This window comes from Oncorhynchus mykiss, chromosome 15, assembly GCF_057628025.1.
Source record: "Oncorhynchus mykiss isolate SJ-2025 chromosome 15, ASM5762802v1, whole genome shotgun sequence".
Lineage (NCBI taxonomy): Eukaryota > Metazoa > Chordata > Actinopteri > Salmoniformes > Salmonidae > Oncorhynchus > Oncorhynchus mykiss.
Window position 1 is genome coordinate 38,760,184 of NC_143036.1, and position 19,167 is coordinate 38,779,350.

At 44.9% G+C, this 19,167-nt stretch overlaps 1 protein-coding gene and 2 long non-coding RNA genes across 8 annotated transcripts in view; 1 reads left to right on the top strand and 2 right to left on the bottom strand.

Annotated features, from left to right (window-relative positions):
- Nucleotides 1–19,167, bottom strand: part of LOC149977452 (uncharacterized) — a 1,012,103-nt gene that overhangs the window by 504,606 nt on the left and 488,330 nt on the right. The window lies entirely within an intron of this gene.
- LOC149977454 (uncharacterized) overlaps nt 1–19,167 on the top strand; it is a 130,174-nt gene that overhangs the window by 88,986 nt on the left and 22,021 nt on the right. The gene's annotated exons all lie outside the window — the stretch shown is intronic.
- LOC110490036 (MAGUK p55 subfamily member 7) overlaps nt 1–19,167 on the bottom strand; it is a 268,418-nt gene that overhangs the window by 72,635 nt on the left and 176,616 nt on the right. For all 6 annotated transcript variants that reach the window (XR_016486670.1, XM_036944340.2, XM_036944342.2 and 3 more), the window contains 2 exons: nt 14,601–14,797; nt 13,549–13,616 (listed from right to left, as the gene is read on the bottom strand). Coding sequence is in view for 5 of the 6 variants with exons in the window: in XM_036944340.2 (XP_036800235.2) it covers nt 13,549–13,616; nt 14,601–14,797 (265 nt within the window). In the remaining variant the exon portion in view is untranslated. The remainder of the gene's footprint in view (nt 1–13,548; nt 13,617–14,600; nt 14,798–19,167) is intronic.

The window sequence follows — 19,167 nt, forward strand, 5'->3', positions numbered from 1 at the left end:
GATTAATTTTAATATGCATTTTTAATATGCATTTTTAATATGCATTTTAATAAATGCATATAGTGCTTATATAGTGCACTACCTTTGACCATGGGGCTTTAGTCAAAAGTAGCACACTAAGGGCTGTGGTCCAGAGAAAGTATATGGAGTCATTTGGGACACGCAGGAGTATTTATCTCTAGTGATACAGACACTGTCCTGTGTGGCAGCATCACTTAACCCAATAACCCAAGCCGATGCAGGCCCATGCAACCACATAGCAGTCTGGTGAGGCCACAGCACAGCAGTGACGAGATGCTCCGTGGTGGCTCGGGAAGAGAAGAGGATTGTGTCCCAAATGAAACCCTAATATAGTACTTATATAGTGCACTACTTTTGAACAGAGCCCATAGGGCTCTGGTCAAAAGTAGTGCACTCTCTAGGGAATAGGGTACGATTTGGGACGAACCCCAAGCAGAGGGGAGGTCATACATCCAGACCCCAGCCTCTGCACACTGAGGGGAATATTTGGAGCCACTTAAAAAGCTTCCTTCCCTTCATGTGGTCCCAATTCCAGCAAACAGGGTTAAATCAAAACATACAGGACTGCATCTATGAGAGCCTCGAGCTCACCTTACAGCGGGCCGCTATTCCCAGAGCGCACTGCAGAGCGGGCAGATGTTGCATCACGCTACAAGGTAATGGCTAGCCATAACAACAGTCAGGAATGATCACGGAAAAGAATGGAGTTGTTTCTCGAACCGGCGGTTAGGAGGTTAGGATACACGCTAAAAGCTTCTCGTGGTGAAGGGTTGTTTTTAAGTGGGATAGGGTAATGTGAATGAGAAGCCTTTATCTGACATCTTGTTTCACATGTTAGTGTGTGTTCACAGTAATGTTCTCTCCGATGCTGCCTCCTCCTATTGTAATGTGACATCTTAAGTAAAACCAGCTTCTGAAGAGACTGAAGAGAGAGATCAGAGAACAGTGGCTGAGAAAGAGAGCGAGGTGAAAAAGGGAGGGAAAAAGGAATGAGAGTATATGAGAGGGAAGTAGAGAATGTGCGTGACAGTGATGTCTATCGACCTTCAAAGCCAACTGAACTCATTACACTGTGCCCCTACTTTCATCTCCTGGCTATCTGCACACAACGAGGAAAGTTGAAGTAATAGTTTAGAAGCAACTATTTATTCCTCTGCATTCTTCGACCGATGGAAAACCATGTGATAACGTCACGCAGGGATGAAGTATTGACAGGGAAAATCAGAGAACAAAGCGCATGGTAGTTACTAGCAAGACAGCGGTAGCCGGCCAAAATCTTCAAGTTTTTAGTTAATAAGGGACTTTTATATTTTGGTCCTACAGACCTACATTTTGTGAGCAGTAGTCTGTCTACTCAAGAGACGAGAGAGTAAGAAAGTAGTGCTGGTATTGTCGTTACGCGCCGGGGCCTGCTGTGACAGTAGAGCCTATCATTTACTGAGAAGTCGAGCCATCATGACCGCCCACGCTGCATGAGGCTATAGCTCTTGCAGTGCAGTCAGACTGTCACTGGACGCCCCAAGACACCCCACGGAGCCAGAGGGACACACAGAGAGAGAGGATTGGAATCACATGTCACAGAGCTCCACAATGAAACCTCACCAGAAGGGTGACAGAGGGGTGAGATGGAGGGGGGAAGAGGGGTAAATAAAAGGGGAGAGGGGGACATTGCCTCACATCTAGCCTCTATGGTGTCTCTGTGGATGGATTCTGTGGCTGGGGGGGAGAAAACTCTGACAGGGGAAGGCCTGGGTTGGTGGATGCTATGCTACTGCAGGAGCTGTGTGCTCCAAGAAACAGAGACAGAGTACGAATCAAAAGTTTGGACACACCTACTCATTCAAGGTTTTTTATTTATTTTTACTATTTTCTACATTGCAGAATAATAGTCAAGACATCAAAACTATAAATAACACATGGAATCATGTAGTTACCAAAGAAGTGTTACACAAATATATATTTTATATTTGAGATTCTTCAAAGTAGCCACCCTTTGCCTTGATGACAGCTTTGCACACTCTCGCATTCTCTTAACCAGCTTAACCTGGACTCTTTGCATGAGTGACAGACGTCATTTCCGGTCACAACTTGTAGACTTGTTTACGAGTTGCTGTGCGTTTTGTTGCCAACCTATTTTGCTACCTGACAAATTTACGTTTTTTACTTTTTAATTACCGTTTATAGTTTTGTTTTTTTCCCTCAACTTTTTCACTCCGGACGCTTTATCTGGACACGGTTCGTCAGGACCTCCAACAGCCGAAGCTAAGTAGTAACATTAACATGATGCCTTCTAATTGCAGTCGCTGTACTCATAATATACAGGAGAACGATCGCCTTACGGCGAGGATAGCTGTGCTACAAGCCCAGCTTCAGACGCAATCGTTAGGCAAGGGTAATTTCAGAGTAGGAAAAGATGAAACAGCGTCTGTGCCAACAGTAAGTACATATAGTAGTATAAATCCCCTGGCACAGTCCCCGCAGCCGGACAACTTTCTCACAGTTTCTGGAAGGAAATGCTGTAGGAACGCTCAACCGGTGTCGCTCATTCAGCCGACAGAAACTTTCAACCGGTTTTCCCCATTAGGCAGCGAGTCGGAGTCAGAGGCCGAGTCTTCTCTGGTCTCTACTCCTCCCGTTACGGGGTCTGAGACGCCGAAGCTTCCCACCATTAGCTCTGACAAATTGAAAACTCTAGTCATTGGCGACTCCATTACCCGCAGTATTAGACTTAAAATGAATCATCCAGCGATCATACACTGTTTACCAGGGGGCAGGGCTACCGACGTTACGGCTAATCTGAAGATGGTGCTGGCTAAAGCTAAAACTGGCGAGTGTAGAGAGTATAGAGATATTGTTATCCCCGTCGGCACCAACAATGTTAGGATGAAACAGTCAGAGATCACCAAGCTTCACATAGCTTCTGCGTGTAAATCAGCTAGAAAGATGTGTCGGCATCGAGTAATTGTCTCTAGCCCCCTCCCAGTTAGGGGGAGTGATGAGCTCTACAGCAGACTCTCACAACTCAATCGCTGGTTGAAAACTGTTTTCTGCCCCTCCCAAAAGATAGAATTTGTAGATAATTGGCCCTCTTTCTGGGACTCACCCACAAACAGGACCAAGCCTGACCTGCAGAGGAGTGACGGACTCCATCCTAGCTGGAGGGGTGCTCTCATCTTATCTACCAACATAGACAGGGCTCTAACTCCTCTAGCTCCACAATGAAATAGGGTGCAGGCCAGGCAGCAGGCTGTTAGCCAGCCTGCCAGAATAGTGGAGTCTGCCACTAGCACAGTCAGTGTAGTCAGCTCAGCTATCACCATTGAGACCGTGTCTGTGCCTCGACCTAGGTTGGGCAAAACTAAACATGGCGGTGTTCGCCTTAGCAATCTCACTAGGATAAAGACCACCTCCATTCCTGTCATTATTGAAAGAGATCATGATACCTCACATCTCAAAATAGGGCTACTTAATGTTAGATCCCTTACTTCAAAGGCAATTATAGTCAATGAACTAATCACTGATCATAATCTTGATGTGATTGGCCTGACTGAAACATGGCTTAAGCCTGATGAATTTACTGTGTTAAATGAGGCCTCACCTCCTGGCTACACTAGTGACCATATCCCCCGTGCATCCGGCAAAGGCGGAGGTGTTGCTAACATTTACGATAGCAAATTTCAATTTACAAAAAAAAAAATGACGTTTTTGTGTTTTGAGCTTCTAGTCATGAAATCTATGCAGCCTACTCAATCACTTTTTATAGATACTGTTTACAGGCCTCCTGGGCCATATACAGCGTTCCTCATTGAGTTCCCTGAATTCCTATCGGACCTTGTAGTCATAGCAGATAATATTCTAATCTTTGGTGATCGGACCACCATTTTATTACGTTTGCAATTGCAACAAATAATCTGCTCAGACCCCAACCAAGGAATATCAAAAGTTGTGCTATAAATTCACAGACAACACAAAGATTCCTTGATGTCCTTCCAGATTCCTTCTGTCTACCCAAGGACGCCAGAGGCCAAAAATCAGTTAACCACCTAACTGAGGAACTCAATTTAACCTTGCGCAATACCCTAGATGCAGTTGCACCCCTAAAAACTAAAAACATTTCTCATAAGAAACTAGCTCCCTGGTACACAGAAAATACCCGAGCTCTGAAGCAAGCTTCCAGAAAATTGGAACGGAAATGGCGCCACACCAAACTGGAAGTCTTCCGACTAGCTTGGAAAGACAGTACCGTGCAGTACCGAAGAGCCCTTACTGCTGCTCGATCATCCTATTTCTCTAACTTAATTGAGGAAAATAAGAACAATCAGAAATTCCTTTTTGATACTGTCGCAAAGCTAACTAAAAAGCAGCATTCCCCAAGAGAGGATCGCTTTCACTTTAGCAGTGATAAATTCATGAACTTCTTTGAGGAAAAGATTCTGATTATTAGAAAGCAAATTACGGACTCCTCTTTAAATCTGCGTATTCCTTCAAAGCTCAGTTGTCCTGGGTCTGCACAACTCTGCCAGGACCTAGGATCAAGAGAGACACTCAAGTGTTTTAGTACTATATCTCTTGACACAATGATGAAAATAATCATGGCCTCTAAACCTTCAAGCTGCATACTGGACCCTATTCCAACTAAACTACTGAAAGAGCTGCTTCCTGTGCTTGGCCCTCCTATGTTGAACATAATAAACGGCTCTCTATCCACCGGATGTGTACCAAACTCACTAAAAGTGGCAGTAATAAAGCCTCTCTTGAAAAAGCCAAACCTTGACCCAGAAAATATAAAAAACTATCGGCCTATATCGAATCTTCCATTCCTCCCATTCCACTGAGACTACACTTGTGAAGGTGGTAAATTACATTTTAATGGCATTGGACAGAGGCTCTTCATCTGTCCTCGTGCTCCTAGACCTTAGTGCTGCTTTTGATACCATCGATCACCACATTCTTTTGGAGAGATTGGAAACCCAAATTGGTCTACACGGACAAGTTCTGGCCTGGTTTAGATCTTATCTGTCGGAAATATATCAGTTTGTCTCTGTGAATGGTTTGTCCTCTGACAAATCAACTGAAAATGTCGGTGTTCCTCAAGGTTCCGTTTTAGGACCACTATTGTTTTCACTATATATTTTACCTCTTGGGGATGTCATTCGAAAACATATTGTTAACTTTCACTGCTATGCGGATGACACACAGCTGTACATTTCAATGAAACATGGTGAAGCCCCAAAATTGCCCTTCCTAGAAGCATGTGTTTCAGACATAAGGAAGTAGATGGCTGCAAACTTTCTACTTTTAAATTCGGACAAAACAGAGATGCTTGTTCTAGGTCCCAAGAAACAAAGAGATCTTCTGTTGAATCTGACAATTAATCTTAATGGTTGTACAGTCGTCTCAAATAAGACTGTGAAGGACCTCGGCGTTACTCTGGACCCTGATCTCTATTTTGAAGAACATATCAAGACCATTTCAAGGACAGCTTTTTTCCATCTACGTAACATTGCAAAAATCAGAAACTTTCTGTCCAAAAATTATGCAGAAAAATTAATCCATGCTTTTGTCACTTCTGGGTTATACTACTGCAATGCTCTACTTTCCGGCTATCCGGATAAAGCACTAAATAAACTTCAGTTAGTGCTAAATATGGCTGTTAGAATCCTGACTAGAACCAACAAATTTGATCATATTACTCCAGTGCTAGCCTCCCTACACTGGCTTCCTGTCAAAGCAAGGGCTGATTTCAAGGTTTTACTGCTAACCTACAAAGCATTACATGGGCTTGCTCCTACCTATCTCTCTGATTTGGTCCTGCCGTACATACCTACACGTACGCTACGGTCACAAGACGCAGGCCTCCTAATTGTCCCTAGAATTTCTAAGCAAACAGCTGGAGGCAGGGCTTTCTCCTATAGAGCTCCATTTTTATGGAACGGTCTGCCTACCCATGTCAGAGACGCAAACTCGGTCTCAACCTTTAAGTCTTTACTGAAGACTTATCTCTTCAGTGGGTCATATGATTGAGTGTAGTCTGGCCCAGGAGTGGGAAGGTGAACGGAAAGGCTCTGGAGCAACGAACCGCCCTTGCTGTCTCTGCCTGGCCGGGTTCCCCTCTTTCCACTGGGATTCTCTGCCTCTAACCCTATTACAGGGGCTAAGTCACTGGCTTACTGGGGCTCTCTCATGCCGTCCCTGGAAGGGGTGCATCACCTGAGTGGGTTGATTCACTGATGTGGTCATCCTGTCTGGGTTGGCGCCCCCCCTTGGGTTGTGCCATGGCGGAGATCTTTGTGGGCTATGCTCAGCCTTGTCTCAGGATGGAAAGTTGGTGGTTGAAGATATCCCTCTAGTGGTGTGGGGGCTGTGCTTTGCCAAAGTGGGTGGGGTTATATCCTTCCTGTTTGGCCCTGTCCGGGGGTGTCCTCAGATGGGGCCACAGTGTCTCCTGACCCCTCCTGTCTCAGCCTCCAGTATTTATGCTGTAGTAGTTTATGTGTCGAGGGGCTAGGGTCAGTTTGTTATATCTGGAGTACTTCTCCTGTCCTATTCGGTGTCCTGTGTGAATTTAAGTGTGCTTTCTCTAATTCTCTCTTTCTCTCTTTCTTTCTCTCTCTCGGAGGACCTGTGCCCTAGGACCATGCCCCAGGACTACCTGACATGATGACTCCTTGCTGTCCCCAGTCCACCTGGCCGTGCTGCTGCTCCAGTTTCAACTGTTCTGCCTTATTATTATTCGACCATGCTGGTCATTTATGAACATTTGAACATCTTGGCCATGTTCTGTTATAATCTCCACCCGGCACAGCCAGAAGAGGACTGGCCACCCCACATAGCCTGGTTCATTTCTAGGTTTCTTCCAAGGTTTTGGCCTTTCTAGGGAGTTTTTCCTAGACACCGTGCTTCTACACCTGCATTGCTTGCTGTTTGGGGTTTTAGGCTGGGTTTCTGTACAGCACTTTGAGATATCAGCTGATGTACGAAGGGCTATATAAATAAATTTGATTTGATTTGACTTCTTTCCCAACAGTTTTGAAGGAGTTCCCACATTTACTTCACTCTGCAGTCCAACTCATCCAAAACCATCTCAATTGGGTTGAGGTCAGTGATTGTGAAGGCCAGGTCATCTGATGCAGCCCTCCATCACACCTCTTCTTGGTCAAATAGCCCTTACACCGCCTGGAGGTGTGTTGGGTCATTGTCGTGTTGAAAAACAAATGATAGTCCCACTAAGCGCAAACCAGATGTGATGATGTATCGCTGCAGACCGCTGTGGTAGCCATGCTGGTTAAGTGTGCATTGAATTTTAAATAAATCACTGACAGTGTCACCAGCAAAGCACCCCAACACCATCACATCTCCTCCATGCTTCACAGTGGGAACCACACATGCAAAGATCATCCATTCACCTACTCTGCGTCTCACAAAGACAAGGCGGTTGGAACCAAAAATCGCAAATTTGTACTCAGACAAAAGGACAGATTTCCATCGGCCTAATGTCCATTGCTCGTGTTTCTTGGCCCAAGCAAGTCTCTTCTTATTATTGGTGTCCTTTAGTAGTTGTTTCTTTGCAGCAATTCGACCATGAAAGCCTGATTCACGCAGTCTCCTCTGAACAGTTGATGTTGAGATGTGTCTGTTACTTGAACACAGCGAAGCATTTATTTGGGCTGCAATTTCTGAGGCAGGTAACTCTGCTGCAGAGGATGAGTTCATTAGAGGAAACTCTGGGTCTTGCTTTGCTGTGGCGGTCCTCATGAGAGCCAGTTTCCTCATAGCGATTGATGGTTGTTGCGACTACACTTGAAGAAACTTTAAAAGTTCTTGAAATTTTCCGGATTGACTGACCTTCATGTCTTAAAGTAATGATGGACTGCCGTTTCTCTTTGCTTATTTGAGCTGTTCTTGCTATACTATTGACTTGGTCTTTTACCAAATAGGGCATTCTTCTGGACCAACCCTACCTTGTCACAACACAACTGATTGGCTCAAACGGATGAAGAAGGGAAGAAATTCCACCTGGTAATTCAAATTAATTCCAGTTGACTAACTCATGAAGCTGGTTGAGATAATGCCAAGAGTGTGAAAAGTTGTCATCAAGGCAAAGAGTGGCTACTTTGAAGAATCTCAAATAGATTTTGATTTGTTGGACACTTTTTTTGGTTACTACAGGGCAGGGATTCCCAACACAGGCCATGCATCAGCTCAGCACTGTCCTATCCTGCAGATGTCTTCTCTCCTCACGCAGTGAGCTCTTTACCTGGCCACTGACCCACTCATCCAGTCTCTACCTCTCTCCTTCCCGCCGTCACTCTGTCCCTCTCTCCAGCTCCCTCTCGCTCCACCTTTCTCTCTGTCCCTCTCTCTCTCTCTCTCTGTCGGTCTGTCCCCCTCCCTCTCTCCATCTTCCTCCTCCTTGGCAGCGAGACTCCTCTCTCAGCTATCCCCTTACCGGTGAAGAGGCTGTGGAATGACCCCAGTCAACACGCTCTGAATGCCTCTGAGTTATGGGCTGATGTCACTCTGCCTTGAGGCCAACACACAGATGGAGATGGCCTTCCTTCTTTCCTTCCCTTGAACAAACTCAACCTTTTTATGGTCAGGATGAGACCGGGGCGGTCAGAATTTTCCAGATGACATGAAATTAGATAGTTTTCATACGTTGGGACGACAGAGATTGGAACGACGGCGGTTAGATAGATTGTGTACAGTCTTGCCATAACCGCCGGTAACGAGGGGAGCTGGTTTGCATTTGAACCTTTGATCTCCTCTGCCTGTAATCTGTTTATGATTGCGTTTTAGAATGAATGTTAATAATGAGCGTCTATCCAGAAATGTATACGCACAGAGATGAATAACTAACACACTGTGTTATGAGTTGTTCTGATGTTGGCGGTTTTATTATTTTATTATTTATTTGTAATACTAAAACTTGAAGCAGCTAGTTGTGAGGCCATTCAAAACACTATGTCAAGTGTGGTCTCTTATCGAACATTATCGCGACAACCTTCATGGCTGAAATTAAACTGAGTTTAAATTGGATTCAACTGTTTTTGAACTCCTCTGTCTGTGACCATTTCAGTTGAGACTTTAAATAGTTATATACATTTGAATTGAGATTGGAAATAGTTCTATAAGTTGAGGGAAGGCCAGGTTCATGGGCACTTAGTAGTATTCCATTTAAAAACGGTTAAATCTTTCAGCAGTTCAGAGAAAGTGAGCGTGTGTCTGATGAGACAACAGTAACCTGTGGAGGGAGAGAGACAGAGAAGGCCTCAAGGTGAGCTATAAGTGCACCCACGTTTTTGGCAGCTAGGCTAGCGCTCCTAACTACTATACAGTCCGACAGGGGAGTGATTACATATCAAACGTATGGAGAGACGTGGCGTGCTATAATAATGTATGGCGAGACGAGCTATAGGGGATTTGCATGTGAGAGACATGCTATAGTAAAATTGCTCAGGAAGCTGTCAAGCTGTCAAGCCTCTGTCAAGCCTCTGTCAGACTGGAGAAGAGCTTGGGTCGTGGAGAAAGAAGAGGGAATGAGATGATGGATAGAGGAGAGGACGGGTATAGGAGATTAGGAGAGGGTAGAGGAGAGGATGCGTAGAGGAGAAATAGGAGAGGGAACGAGATGGATAGAGGATAGAGGATAAAGAGAAGAACAGCAGAGGGACATGATTCAAGGTTTGGGTAATGATGGAGGGACGAAAGATGAGTGAGGGAGGAAGGGGAGACAAAGAGAGGGAGGGAGAGGTATCAAAACCAGCCTAGACTAGCCACCGTGAAATTCAGGAAAAAATACTTTAACCAAACTATGTTTATGGATGCTATTAAAAAAAAAAGCAACTGAGGCTAAAGCTTTTTACTACCAAATGTTTTAAGGCATAAATCGACATTATTCCAGCATAGGGTACATCTTAGAAGGAGAATGAGACTATTTATAAGGCCTACATGGACACGGTTAAGTGAAGCTAGATAGGCCGTTTCAGTCCAAGATCAATATTGTTCCAGCCGATGGAGACAGCTCCTGCTCCTAGGCTGGTAACACTAAGATCCCCGGACCCCCGGCACACACAAACAAACACACGTATGTACACACACATTCACGTGCACACAAAGGTGCATGCACACATGTCTGCACACACACACACACACACGCACACCCACACACACACATCTCCCCCTGTAACAGCAGGTATCTTTGGTATCTTTCAAATAGCTAATGCTTTATGACTGGCCAGAGCCAAACAGGGCTGACTGAACTAGAGCCTGGTCTAAACCAGAGGAACTCGCCCTCCCCTCCTCCTGACCTGGCTACCATAGGGTCACATACTCTCTCTCTCCTCTTTCTCTCTGACACTCTCTCCTTATGCCCCTGAATCTCTCTCTCTCACCTCCTGCCTGTTGATCTTTCTCTCTCTTTAACTCTCCCTTTCTCTCTGGTTCCCCCTTTCATTCCCCACAATGTTTCCAGTCTCTCTTGTTCAGTTTCTCTTGAACCTTTTCCCTCCGTTTTCAGATTCTCTACTACCCTTTCTCTTACCAATTCTCTCTGGCTCCCCCTCTCTTCACTCCCTCTTCTGTGTTATGTCATTCTCTACGTTGCCTCAGAGAGGGTTGGTGTTGGGTAGCTAAACATAAGTAGACATGTCTCCTATACAGTGCAAACAATATGTCCAGTAACTCCTATAGAGTACAGTGAGTACCGTAGAGTATGTGAGTGTAGAGTAGTAGAAAACAGCTCCCAGCTCATACATCAAAACTTGATAATGTCCCAAATGGCACCCTATTCTCTTTGCACTACGTTTGACAACGGTCCATAGGGAACATAGGGCATAGAGTGCCATTGGGGACACAACCTGAGACTGGGACTTCTTACTCAACACAGGTACATTATATTCATCATACTGTACGGCCGCCCAGTATTTAGGATACACACCCAGGCATTACATTAACCTACTGCTACTGCTACTGCTCAAAGAGAGTGTGTCCCTTAAATGGCACCCTATTACCTTTATAGTGAACCCATAGGACTTGGGTCAAAAGAAGAGCACTATATAGGGAATAGGGTGCCATTTGGGACACATACACAGGTATTACATACTACTACTGCTGCGCGTGCGTAGCGCTTTGGTGGTCAGAACTTTTTGTCAGCCGGTGATTGTCAAGCAAATAACTGCCGGTCTCACAGTAATTGACCATTAACATAAACACATTTAGCATCTTCTGGCTTCCATGTATAGCCTACAAGCCACTGTCGCAGACGTTTGGAACATCTATATTTTAGTCGAATAAATCAATTTAATAAAGCCTACACCATCAAAATACATTTCACCGTTTTCAAAAGGGACCGCAAATGTGATTGTGCATGTAATGCTTTATTAATAAAAGTCCATTTTTATGGTGAAAATGTTCTTCCCCAAAATTGAAACTCCAGTTGTAAAGTTGATTAATGTGCATCATTTTAAGAAGTTATTTGGCCACTTTAGTTGTGATACAAACCTTATCAAATCACATAGGCCAATGGGCTAGGCTATATGAGTTGTGTGACTATGATTTGAAAAAGTGACACAAAAAAAGACAAGCGCTGTTTCTTTCGTAACTGCAAACAAGCTGGGCATCATTTACAAGTGTCAATATACTGTATCATTCACAGGTGATTGGCTATTACTGTCACCCCTCAGGCTATTCTTAATTGAATCTTGTCTTTACATATAGTAAATAATATATGTGTGAAATTAGTTTTCATTTAGAATGGACTATTATCATGCACCTCACTCAGAACAGGGGCAGGGGGGAAAAATACATGTCATCTATGCACTTAAATAGTGAATGGAGGACGCTTTTCCCATCGTTCATTTTCATGCCAGCCAGGTAGACTATACTCCTGTTGTAAAGAAAAGCAATGTGTTTAATATTAGGAAAGTTGAGAAATAAATATAGTAGGCCGAGCCTATAGAAAGCTGATGGGAACCTCCTCTTTTTAATAGAGGCCATTACTCTGTTTTCTCACACAATTGCATAGTCTATAGAAATGTTGCGTAACATGAGCTCATGGGCTCTCGTGAAGTGTTTGATTAGATTTTCAATGACATTTGCATTGATGTCAGAGTGATTAGAGGGACAATAGAGTGCTGAGTACCAGGCAGTTAGCAAGTTTGGTAGGCTACTAATGACCATCAGCAGCATCAAAGCTTGGAGAATGCCTAGTTATATACACTAGTTATATTAGACTATTTTATACATGGACTCTGTATGTGCTACCAGACCAGATCCAATCCAGCAGCATCTGTATTCTGCTCGTATGTTTAGGAACCAGATGAGTAATATTATATGTTACGGTAAAGAACCTGTTTGCTCCTTGGCTTTACTACTGGATATCTGTCAGACGTGGAGATTGACAGAACACACAGAGAGATCGAAAGAGAGAGAGAGATGGAGGGAGGGATCAAGGCCGCATGACGAAAAGGTGGAGAGAGGGAACAGAGAAAAGGAATAAACACCTCCTCGCCTGAGAGGCAGTGTGTACACACAGTACTAGACACACACTTTGACACGCACACATACACACACACACATACACACACAGACACACACATTGACATGCCTGAGAGGTACTGTGTACACCCACTCTGACAAGCTAGCTCTGGGGCTGCATGGGGAAATAAACACCTCGGGACAGACAAAGTTGGTTTCTGTCTAAAGTGTTAATTACCTTGTAATTAATTACCTGTTAATCACTTCACTGTTAATATTGTAAAGTGTCATAATAGCAGTGTTATTACAGCACCAGGTAAGTGTGTGTGGCTATTAGTGAGTTAACATGTGAAATAGTGAAGTGTTGAGGCCTCTGTCTGTTCCAGCCGCTTGTTTTCCTAGCTAAGTTCTGTCAGTCTGTGTGTGTTGTCGTGAGACTGCCTGGCCGGCGGTTTCAGGGAGTCTTTGTGTGTGTGTGTGCGTGTGTGTGTGTGTGTGGTGCAGTCTTGAGGCAGAAGGACCACATGTTCCCACACAGTAAAACACGTTAATGTGTAAACCAGAGCTGTGCTCAGCTAGCGGGTGGTTCATTTACAGCTCTGAGAACGAGCCCCTATCACATCCTCACATACAGTCTCCTTCCTATCGGATCAGTAATTCTTCATTAAACCTGGCAGAGCAGCACTTATAGTGGATAGGGAGAGGTTTTCCAGAGGGCAGCCCCAAATATACAACATATCAACACAGAGAGAGGGAGGGTGCGAGGGAGCAAGCCAGACACAACATTTCCCTAGACGAGCACCAGCATTGCAGCCTTGTAGCGTTTCAGAGTGTAGGGCTTACACCTGATCGTTAATCCATCATAAACATATGAGCCTAGTGGACCAGTCTCCTGACAGCTATCCCCATGTACTCCCTGTCAGGTATGCTGAAGGCCCTCACTAAGGCACCTGTTCTGTTCCACTGAGGGAGTGACTGGCTAGTGGCAGGAGATATGTGCATAGATGATCTCTGGGTGTGCTTGTGTGTGTGGCCGTGATATATTCTTACATGATCTTCTGTTGGAGATCTTCTGGGCCTGAAAAACATGGGTGGCGGGCTGATGCAGTGCAAATCTTCTAGAAGAGGAGAGGAAAGAGGAGAGCGACAGAGAGGAGAGGGAGAAGAAGCACAATAAAACCATTAGCTTTCACAGCCGCAGTGGGATTAATAAACACTTTCTGCTATGATACCCAGAAACATTCTTAAATATCCATTCAGTTCAGAGAGAGAGAAAGAAAGGGAAGAAGAAGCAGAAGAAAGAGAGAGGGGGAGAAAAAGAGAGGAGGGAGAGAGAAAGAGGGAGAAAGAGAGAGAGGTGGGATAAGAAAGTACAAAAAACACAATGCCTGCTATTGAAAAAGCTGCTCGTCGGCCGCCAAGAAACTGCCCCAGCCCTCCAGCCCTGTGCTGCACATCAGCAGCCATCTAAGCACGCCACTGTGCGATTTTCCATCCGCTCCCCATCCAAAGTGGATCAGTACCAGTGCTATCATTTTCTGTCATTACTCATTTCGGGCCAGACGTGCGCGGAAATCCAAAGTATTTTGGCAGTGTGAGGCCAGGCGAAAGAAAGGGAAGAAAAAGTCAAACGGAGAGAGGAATGGAAGGGGGGAAAGGAAAGAGAGAGAGGGAAAAAGTCATTCCTTTCATTGTGACGGCAGTGAAACACTAGGGCTGGGCTGGGGTTGTAATGAGGGTGGCAGACAGACAGGCATATAAACAGGCCCCACCCTGGCCTCTGGCTGAGAAAAGGGGAGAGGGGCCAGGTGGGAAGGTGGAGAGGAGAGGAAGACAGGGAGTTGGGGGGGGGGGGGGGGGGGGGGCTTATAGTGGGGGTGCCAGGCAGACAGGGGGTTATGCGGGAGGGGGTGAGAAGGACAGGGGGTTATGGTGGAGAGGTGGAGTTGAAGTACATAGTTTAGAGGGTGTAGAGGAGCTGTCTGACCCGTAGCTCACATCTCCTGGAACAGTTAGAAGGGGACAAGGCTGGGGGAGAGGGTGACAGGAGGGAGAGTGGGACGGGGGTAGGTAGTTAGGATCTGTCTAGGTAGCTCACTCACCTCTCCTGGAACTCTTTGGAGGGTATGAGGCCGGCGCGGGGGTTGGCATGGCTGTCTTGTTTGGCCTGCCACCAGGTTGCATCATCCTGGCTCATGATCTGAAGGATATCTCCCCTCTTGAAGGTCAGACCCGCCTCCTTACACGGGATGACTTTGTCCTCCGCTGGTTCGTAGTCAAACAGTGTCTTCACAAACATCTGGAGAGAGATGAGAGGAAGGGAGAGGGAGGGGGGGTTGAGAGAGGGAGAGAGGAAGGGAGAAGGGAAGCGAGAGGGGGGTGGAGAAAGAGCGAGAGAGAGGGGAAGGTGGAGAGAGGACAAGCGAGAGAGACAGGTGGTGGAGAGACAAAGAAAGACAGAAAAAATATGACAGCAGTTACCTTTCCACACTCCGGCGTCTCCTCTCCCCCCTAGTTGACATGGCGACATCAAGGTAGGCCGTCCCTACAGCCATGTGAGCTTATCCCGGCTTCGGAACCAGAACAGACGCCCTTCACTGTCGCTTAACGTGATTGGCCAGGAAAGGTCTGTGCAATCAGGAGTCTATTACCTGCAACCATTGGCCCGGGCCTCTCTTGGTTATTCCATCAACATGGCCGGTGTCCCAAATGGCATCCTATTCCCTACATAGTCCACTTCTTTGACCAGGGAAGATAGACCTCTGGTCAAAAATAGTGCACTATATAGGGAAATGGGGGGAGGAACACCCCTAAAGACTAAAGTCTTTCAGCCGTCTCCGAGCGTGGCGAGACATTAACATCGACTGAGTCAGAGCCTCCAAATCTGACTCCTGCTTCGTTCCACTTGGGCTGATTCGCAGGTCAAATTAACATCAGTAATCTTTCCCTACTGAACGTGGGGGGGGGGGATTCCGAGATGGGCTAATTTACCTGGGCAGTCAGGGGAGGCAGGGACACAACTTGTCATCAACACAACAGAGCTAAAACCTGAGAGAGGGACATCTTTAACTTTATAGTGAAAACAACTCACTACATCCTCACTCAAAGACGCTACAGGAGTGTCACAGGAAATTACAAGTCCTTAGCCACTGGTGAGCATGTGCATAGAGCGAGAGAAAGTGAGAGAGAGAGAGAGAGAGAGAGAGAGAGAGAGAGAGAGAGAGAGAGAGAGAGAGAGAGAGAAGGTGATAAGGAGGACAAAGTCTCTGCTCGTCTCTGCATGTGCCAGGGTGGAGTGCTTTGTTGCCATGTAGTGAAATTATGTTTCAGACGGGGACCTTTTGTTTGGGTCTGGCTAAACAGCCTTAGAGCATAATAAACCAATTACATCCTTGCTGAAAGCTCCCGGTTGTCTCTCCCTCTCCCTCTTGTCTATCTTTTTTTTATTTTATTTTTTTTACAGTTTTACACGTGTACCCAATTAGCCCGCACTTCAATATATTTATAGTAGCCCAGGAAAAATAGTAAACTAGCTCTTCGCAGAGGGGAGGCTGAAGTTTTGGCACCGATACACAGGTTTAGATTGATGTCTGAAATGGACATATTAAAACCATTAAAGTATGACAGAGAGTACAACCCCCCTCCAACCCACCCCCACATACATGCATACATGCACACATGCACCCTGTGTTCTGACAAATGATATTCCAGCTTGTGTTTTGACCTGAGCCCCCTACTCTCCCTAGCCCCCTTCTGTTATTGATAAATGTCTTTGAAAGACAATACATCACTACTATGAGTTGGAGAATAGAGGATACAGCCAGACGGTGGATTTTCAGTTAAAACACCCACCTAACATTACGAGCAACTACATTTACAGTACACATACACCTACAGCCACAACAGAAACCCAGACACAGGCAACCATATCACATTCTACGGATCAGTTCAACACAAGTTTTTCTGAATCAATTAGTTGACGGTTGCTTAATTGATATGTGTCCAGCAATGTAAAATATGACTTACATTTGTTGTTTTAGAATTTTGATTCCTTAATTTTCAGAGGTCCCTGCAACTTACCACAGGTGAGATAAATTTCACATAAATGAGAATCACTTGTCTAGAACCAAATTAATTAGATTTTTTAAATAATTTAGTACAGGACAATCTTTTTTTGTTATTGGCCCTGTGCAATTGTAAATCAAACGAATACACGTGTGAACACCAAAAGTTTTTTTTCCCCAACTTATTTTAGAATAAATAGAGAATCTTGCAACTGAAGCGCACACTTGACGCTCTGGCCGATGATTTGTTTACCTCTGGATAACATGAAAACAGCATAACCAGCTCTGCTGACAAAAATGTAATTGCGCTTTTTTGGCAACGTTTACTGACACCGGCCATATTCAAAGGGTGTTGTACACTTTAGCTTAAGACATGTAGCTAGCTAGATAGCTAGGTAAACAATGAACCTAGCTAGGTAAACCACATGTAAGATCACACACGTCACGTAACATTCGCTAACGAGCCAGCCAGCTAACGTTAGCTAGTTAAAAAACAATGAACATAGTGCCCAATCATGTTGTTACTACCTTGCATGAATCTGCTGGGAGCTAACCAACCAGGTTCAATGTTTGCTCGCTAACATTAGGCTCTAACTGGCAAAGCAAATGGCTCTGGGATACGAATAATAACGTCATACATGTAACGTTAGCTACTGAGCCAGCCAGCTAACGTTCACTAGCTAGCTAACAGTACACTATAGCTTGAAATGAAACCACTTTCTGTCAAAATTAGAAACGTGTAATATCTGAAAATGAAGCTAGATAGACTATCGCACCCATATACATCATCATGCATGATGGCTGCGTCTCCCTGTCACAGATGCCATGCCACAGTTGCCCTTAGTTTGAAGATATAATCCTTAGACAGGTGTTTTCTCCATCTCTTAAGATATCATACTCTAATTCCACTGATTTCAAAACTCGATCCTCCAGAAAGTGGAGAGCAACACTTATGCAGCGCCACTACACGACACATTTAAAATAAAAAAAAAACGTGTTTGACAGGATTACCAACACAGACTGACCAGCTCAAATTGACAGAAGCCTTCTATATGGCAGACCAATCCCAACTCCTCACTCGACATGTCCAGACCACTCATTATCTAAGCCAAGCATGGCTAGTGGGAAGGTTGCTAGCGTTTTCTGCGGCTTAACCAACAAGGCTTATAATTAAAAAAAAATATTGGTATTTACAGATAGCATACACGTTTGTTATTAAGGCATATGAAAGAACGCATTTCTGCCAAAAAAACGCATTTTGATAAAAAAATTTTTTTTAAATGTTTAAATGGCTCTCCTGTTAAGTCGTGACTTGCAAAAGACACCTAGTTTCCTGAAACGGGTCACATACAGTGGGGAGAACTGCACGATTATGCAGGTTTTCTTACTTACAACGCATGTAGAGGTCTGTAATTTTTTTTATCATAGGTACACTTCAACTGTGAGAGACGGAATCTAAAACAAAAATCCAGAAAATCACATTGTATGATTTTTAAGTAATTAATTAGCATTTTATTGCATGACATAAGTATTTGATCACCTACCAACCAGTAAGAATTACGGCTCTCACAGACCTGTTAGCTTTTCTTTAAGAAGCCCCCCTGTTCTCAACTCATTATCTGTATTAACTGCACCTGTTTGAACTTGTTACCTGTATGAAAAGACACCTGTCCACACACTCAATCAAACAGACTCCAACCTCTCCACAATGGCCAAGACCAGAGAGCTGAGTAAGGACATCAGGGGTAAAATTGTAGACCTGCACAAGGCTGGGATGGGCTACAGGACAATAGGCAAGCAGCTTGGTGAGAAGGCAACAAATTTTGGCGCAACTATTCGAAAATAGAAGAAGTTCAAAATGACGGTCAATCACCCTCGGTCTGGGGCTCTCTGCAAGATCTCACCTCGTGGGGCATCAATGATCATGAGGAAGGTGAGGGATTAGCCCAGAACTACACGGCAGGACCTGGTCAATGACCTGAAGAGCGCTGGGACCCACAGTCTCAAAGAAAACCATTAGTAACACACTACGCCATCATGGATTAAAATCCTGCAGCGCACGCAAGGTCCCCCTGCTCAAGCCAGCGCATGTCCAGGCCTGGTTTGCCAGGTCTGAAGTTTGCCAATGACCATCTGGATGATCCAGAGGAGGAATGGGAGAAGGTAAGGTGGTCTGATGAGACAAAAATAGAGCTTTTTGGTCTAAACTCCACTCGCCGTGTTTGGAGGAAGAAGAAGGAGTACAACCCCAAGAACACCATCCCAACCGTGAAGCATGGAGGTGGAAACATCATTCTTTGGGGATGCTTTTCTGCAAAGGGGACAGGACGATTGCACCGTATTGAGGGGAGGATGGATGGGGCCATGTGTTACGTTCCCCAGATTATGTTGTAGTTTGTGTATTTGCATGTGTTTATTTCAGGAAATGGCTTCCTGAAATCCCTCAATCAGCTGATTGGTCGACTACAGGGCTAATTGGAGAGCTGACCCCGCCCCCTCGTCAAGACACAGCTGTCTCCAATTACCCATTCATTCAGAAGCTATATAAAAGCCAGTGTTCTGTTCAGGAGAGAGATTTGCTGGGAGGTCATTGCAGAGAGATTTT